This window comes from Cephus cinctus, unplaced genomic scaffold, assembly GCF_000341935.2.
Source record: "Cephus cinctus unplaced genomic scaffold, Ccin1 Ccin1_scaffold0805, whole genome shotgun sequence".
NCBI lineage: Eukaryota > Metazoa > Arthropoda > Insecta > Hymenoptera > Cephidae > Cephus > Cephus cinctus.
The window spans coordinates 352378-359333 of NW_014333402.1; the positions used below are offsets into that span (position 1 = coordinate 352378).

General features: G+C 39.9%; 1 protein-coding gene across 10 annotated transcripts in view; it reads left to right on the forward strand.

Moving 5' to 3' along the window:
* Window positions 1-6956, forward strand: part of LOC107270594 (cAMP-specific 3',5'-cyclic phosphodiesterase) — a 222580-nt gene that overhangs the window by 149658 nt on the left and 65966 nt on the right. Inside the window, exon 1 of one of the 10 annotated variants that reach the window (XM_015745742.2) lies at window positions 985-1200. The exons of the other annotated variants lie outside the window; for them this stretch is intronic. Within the exon in view, the coding sequence (XP_015601228.2) occupies window positions 1007-1200 (194 nt within the window). The 5' untranslated portion in view covers window positions 985-1006. Of the gene's footprint in view, window positions 1-984; window positions 1201-6956 lie in introns of those variants that run through there. 10 annotated transcript variants of the gene reach the window in all.

Consider the following 6956-nt stretch of genomic DNA (forward strand, 5'->3'; position numbering starts at 1 on the left):
CCGGCCGGTGCTATTTCCGGCGGGATCGTCGACGATGTATTTTCGTCGAGAATAAGAGGCGGGATGAAATCTGCAAAAGGGGGGAGGGTCGGACGGCCAATGATTTCCTATGTGATTTATAACGTTAACGTGCAGATAAACAATACTCCCTTGTTCTCTAATCCTTGTATACAATCGATGACAGTGACGTACGTATTGCACGAGGGAGCAAACACTGACGAGCGGATCTCGGAGATTTTCTTAGATTTACAGCCAATTTACGTTTTCATGCCTTCGAAACTCCAATGCGACACAATGAAGTCTTGGTCCGAACCATTCGCACGTGTTTTTTTTTTTATCGAGCAGACTACCAACTTTTTTCGTTTTTATTACACCTGAACGTATGGGCTTTCCTAAAAGACGAAATAGAGCCGTGCACACAGTCCGAACAGTGGGTAATCTCATGAAACGGGATAACTTGGTAGAATCATCCTCCATTCTTTTTCTACTAAAATTCAAAGTTCCACGGACGACTAAAATTTTATCACGTACTTCTCTTTTTTTTTTATTTCTCACGTACCGAGGCGTCCGATATGGCGCAACAGGGTGAAAAGACTATATATATAATTCCAGCCGTATTATATGACTGCAAACATTTATTCACTGTACACAAGGTATACTACGGTTTTACGCTTCCTGATAAAAGAACCATAGAAAATCGATGATCCGAGAACGAATAAACATTACGGTGATAGGGTAAAGATAATTAATTAGGATTATAAATGTTACTAATTTATTTATGATATTCGCGTGCTACGGTATAACGTATCGCAAGAAGCGTCAAAGGTGAAACCTATCCTTCGTTCGTTATACGTTACATTAAAACGATAAGGGAGTTTCTCAGGTCGGAATGACTAAACAGTCTTCTTCTTCGGGATAAGAAATTCCAAGGGGAGTCTACTGATAAGTGAACGTCGTGCTTGATAAGTCGGCTAAAATGATTGCGCTCTCGTTCTTCATTTGGACGATGCTGAAGCCGAGAACGCTTCAAGTTCCTGGAGACGGGAGACGCGCGTCCCGTCAGGACTCGGCGACGATCAGAGAAACGGACAGACGGGATTCACGAAGGGATTCCAGAGACACGGCTATCAGTTTGCCCGACAGACGCCGTCAGCGTCCGCGACGTCACTCGCGACGCTATTACGTCGACCGGAATAAGAGGTGAGTTGCCTTACGAAAATGACGTTTCTGCTGTTGGCGAATTCAGGGGACTATTTCGTCGCCCTATGGATTGACATGCAAGACGGGCACGTGTGATGGTACTGGGAAAGGGCGAAGTTCGCAATACGAGATACGAACATTTTACATATTGGTCTGTGAAGCTATGGAGATCGTGTTGGAGTTTTGGATGAATTATCGAGATAATCGACCATCGTAATTATCCGAATGTCCACTCGAGCAAGAGATTATTATCGAGCGAGTCAAAGGCGTAGCTCGATTATTATTCAGATGATGGACGCTTCGCTTAATTAGAATTTTAATTGCAATTTAATCTTTAATCAGGTCAATGCGCCCAAAACATCCTTTCGGTTTGAATTCGCCTTTAGGTGCACGCACCTTGGGGATTTTATCCAGGCTCCAATTTTCGTTCCTTTAAATTCACTCTGTTGCGTTTTAAATACGATAAATTATTTTGCTTCTTTAGATTCACGCGATAATTCGTTGGATATAGCGGGTATTGGTTTATATTACATTTAAGTGTCTGGCAGTGGATCAGCTGATTGCTTCGGTTCAATTTATTTTATCTTATTATGCCAAGTTTATTACGAGTTATTCATTATCTTTGTGTTCGCTGGACGATTACGTGAGTCGTATTTGTAAAGACGTATTATATTATTTTTCTGGTAAATATAAAAAGTGGTCGTTAAGGGATTCTGTCGATTGAGAAGTTTATCAATTTTCTTTTTATTACTTCGGTACTTTCTTCGTATTTTGGAAAATTTATCCTCGTGTACGCGATCCCGGTTAAATTTAGTGGCGAATATACTGTAATTATCTACGTTATTAATGCTGGGATCGACGTAAACCGGGGTTTCAGGAAAATCAACGGTTCGGGTCTACCGGAACAGCTGATGCCATTGTATAAGCACGTCTGCTGTTATGATAATAAAAAGCTTTAATCGCGATGATACGAGATTGACCGAACGTTCCGAGAGAGAGAGAGAGAGAGAGAGAATGATTATATCTCTCTCACGAGATAAATCCGTGCCTTAACCTGTAGAAGACAAGGAACGGTTTTTGTTTTGGTTTTCTACGGGTTTCATATTTTTTTTCTACAGTATAATTTGAGCAGAATGATTATATCTCTCTCACGAGATAAATATGATAATAAAAAGCTTTAATCGCGATGATACGAGATTGACCGAACGTTCCGAGAGAGAGAGAGAGAGAGAGAGAATGATTATATCTCTCTCACGAGATAAATCCGTGCCTTAACCTGTAGAAGACAAGGAACGGTTTTTGTTTTGGTTTTCTACGGGTTTCATATTTTTTTTCTACAGTATAATTTGAGCATACGTATCCAGCATATGTTTCAAGTAAAAAAAGCGTGCAAGTTCAAAAAAATCCGATTCTCTTCCAAAGGTTAATATCGTAGCGGGATCATAGTAGCCACGAGTTTATGAAACCTAACCTAACTCGTTACTTCAGCTGTCAAAATTAATTCTCTTACTTTACCAAGTAACTTGGAACTTTTCTGTTAAAAACTATACAGATAAGTCACCCGGTATATAATCTTAGGTATATCAGTCTCCACGTAAAATTACACCAGTAGCAATTACGCTTGACGAATGTTAATGAAAATTAATGTCGAACAATGATTTTCAAGACAGTACGTCACCGCGTTACGCCTATGGGTTGTGTATTACGAAAAGTTAAAGGGGGGCGTCAAATTCATCCTCCGCGACCTTAATTACGAAAGGGGCTGCGCGATGCTCCTGGAAGTGACTGTCCTGCGTCCTTCTCCCCTTCCCTTTTTCATTTCTTTAGCATGAAACGAGAGTATACGCAACTTTGGAAATTATCGTTTTGACTTTTACATTGGAGCGCTTTAACGTCAAAGCTTTACGATTTTTCACGAGTCTTCACGCGATCACGTGACGAGCTCCTAGATTAATCTATGGTCGGTATCCACGTGTTCACTTTAGCCCGAATAAATACGACGTAAGCTGTCATTAATAATTATTATTCTCATCGAATGGGTTTTCTTCATTTGATATTTTCATATAATTCGCGTTTTGGTTCACGTACGTTCGCAATGCCTTCCTGAGCGGGATTCTGAAATCGAAAAGTCTAGGCAATGCAGCGTAGCACTTTTATTAGCATAGCGTGCAGCTGTCTGTACTAGTGCGCATGACTATGCGACTAGGTTACTATACGGGACGGACTATCAGGTTTTCAAGGTTCCAGACCATGCAGACACACCCCAGTCCTCTAGGGCTGATGCAAGTCAGCTGATTGGGTGGCAATTCCTTTTTTTTCCTTGTCAACTCGTCCAGAGCCACCTCACTTATTTCAGTCTCCTTTATTTCCCCGGCACTTTTGGAAATTGGAATTCCAGACGTCTCCGGGACGGACTCGCGACATTTTACAAAAGAATAATCGACAACGGTCGGAATCTTATTGCTCCTGGAATCTTCTACCGTAATACGACGGACCAGCTGTCCTTTCTTATCGACGATCCATTCGTCAAAGTCGTTACCACGATTCGATCTTTTATGAAATTCACGAAGCAAACCGAACCGCTGAACCCTCTTGTGTCGTCTCAAATATATTCCTGATGAGAAATTCTTTTCGTGGGTGACAAAATACTGAAACTGAAATAACCGATAATTAATTCCCAATCGTCTTCATTTCTACGAATACTCAACGGGCTACCGTCAATCTCCATATGTTAGATAACGATATTCAGGCTCTTACCAATCCTCGGGAAAAAATGAGAACGCCACTCGCTCTCTTATAAGCCGATCTAATAGCCGATTTCATACGGAATTCTTAAATATCACTGCCCCCCCCTATCATACTTCATCCCTCCGTTTTCTCCTCCACGTGCGAGCAGAAGAAGTTCTTGACACAAATCTGACGACCCTGAGGTGCAGCATAAGTGATAAACATCCCTAATAACCGCGTGGCACGCCAGCGCTTTTACGATCGATATGTCACGTTATATTACTTATACGGATGAAATTGCGGATACTCATTCAAAGGCGTCTTGCACCTGAGGATGATATAATGACGGCACCAGGAGTCTGTATGGTTGAGCGTGTACTGGGAATAATAAATTTATATGTAATCGATCGTCGTGGTTTTATCGTATATCGTGTTCTAGGTTAATAGTCACTCGAGTGCAGTTTCGTGGACTTTCATTTGGCAATATGGAAAAATATACCGCGCCAATACCAGAGGAAAATTTGCCTGCTAGTTTCTCGGTGCAAAATTAATTACGCTTAACAGACGTTCCTTATGGTTAATTCTGGTATCGAAAAAATCTATAGTGTGTTCGATCTCGTAATTTGTTACGCGCGAATATATTAAACACACCCTGTATAACGATACTGACGATGTGTGTATTTTTTGTGCTATCGCGCATAGAAATTATTAAAAATATTCTTTGTCCTTCGATGTTATAATTTCATCGGATTTACGAACGCTCAAGTAATTACCGATGCATTACGGATGGCATTAAACAAATATTCTACCATGGTACTTGCAGCTCTCTCAGAGCATAAAGCCAATAGGACCAAGAAGACATAAATATTCTACGTTGGAATATGTTTTACTGGCATCTTTTGTGTACGTGGAAACTCGGCTCCGATTAACAGTGACGCTTAATGAGCGAAACGCCGGAAATACAACGAGAGAAAAAGTCACTTTTTAGAGGAAGAAATTCGTAATTCTGGGGAATAAAGGAATTTCTCGTGGAAATGGGCGCGTAAAATCGTTTGACGGCTGCCGTCTACTGTCTCACGTAATTAAAAGACTGACCCCGGTGAATACTTTTTTTATGTCCTCCCTTCCCCTTCCTCCTTTCTCCGGGTTCGGTATCCCCACCTCTCACAGGATTATATACATATATAAAATATTCGGTTTTGCGTAACTTTTGTTTTTTACACGGAAACGTCAATTTTCGAAATTCACACCTTGTAGCTTTCATTCTTTCGGTACATCGAGTGTATGATATTTCAAGATCATATTGACAAGGTCCCAACTGACGCGCGGTAGTCGTATGGATACGCGACTCTCGCATTTCCCAAATAGAAATTACTACGTTTACGCCTTTGGAAAATCACGAGCCTTATCGCGTAACTCATACGTTACCAAGGAGTCAGAAAATCATCGATATTACTATGTACGGTAATCGCACGCTTTCTCTCGAAAGCACCTCATGATTTTGTTATTGCGTACGAATTTGATATCGTAGAAAAATGTTATCGCGAATATAATGAGCATAGAGAAACAATTTTTTTGTTACCCACGGGACACATCGTCTTATCCGTCTATCAGGGAGGGAAATGACGCCGGATATATCGATACGATAAGAATTGCGTTCGAGATTGTAGACACGTTGAAAAACGTCATTAAGAGTAACGACGGGTTTGTAAATAAAAAGTGGAACGAGATCTGATATAAATAATAGCGTAACAGCCTAATCGACTGTAGCCTTCGTTATTAATTAAATATATGTCGAATCATTGCTACGGTCATCGCGTATTATCTAACTGAGAAATAGATGATATTCTATTATCGATATAAGTGCACAGCATGGTGTACGAGGATATACCGGGTGACAGGTAGCATTTGTATTTGACGTGCTACGAGAAACTGGCTTACGGTTTTGATTTGGGAGAATCTTTCGATTTTTTTCACTGCACGTCACGTAAAGCACGATAATCCTTAAAGTGCTCGTGACTCCTGACTCGGTATAAAATCGTATATCGTTAATGACTGCTGGTTAAAATTTTTTGTACTTACTGTACGAGACTTTTTAACGATCCTATAGTGCCCGAAGGTACATTTTCAGCATGTAAACGCGTATAGTGTTATTACCGTGTCGGAGTGCTGTAGGTTAGTATACAGGTTTATACCTTACTTAGTAAATTGAGAAGCCCGGTGCAGTCTGCGCTTCCGGTACTCTCGTCCGATCAATAACATTGTATATATGTATTCAATTCACGTTAAAGGTCTTAATTAAGCTTTATGCATTTACTCAACTTGATTAATTAGTCGCGGCTTGCTTAACGAGCGATTGGACAGTTAGTGTAGGTTGGGCCAATCGTCTCGTGTTTATCTCGGGAATCATGTTTAGTATGGATCATGGACCAGAGCGTGATTAGGAATTACACAGGACGTATGGTTATTAATGGAATCTATATACTGATGACACCGCATGCATATATACGGTATTTATAATTCTGCCGTATATAAGAATGCTCGGAATTTGGGAAGGAATTGATTCGGGACAATCAGATCCATGAGGAGAATTCGAGATCAAGTAGGGATCATTTTCCCGAATCGATTATCGATATAGAACAGTAATGAAATTAATCCTTTGGACTCACCCGGGGTTACGGCGATATATTGCAAAATTGTTAAGTAATTCTTGTAGCACAAGGGATCGATCGTCACTCGAATTACCTTTTCTATATAGATCTTATCAGTCGTTACACTATCGAAAAGTAAGATTGTAAATTAGACGGTGTACCGAAAATATTTGAAATGAAAAAAAAATTAATATTAATGTAAAGCAATTATCATGATACTACGTAATCAATAACTGATTGGATAAATTATTTATCGGTAAATCGATAATTATTAACCATAATTATTAACCGATAACTGGTCCTTTGGAGGAATTTAAAAAATGTTTGACTTATCTATTTTTTTTCGCGTCACCTTTTTTTTTTTTTTTTTTTTTTTTA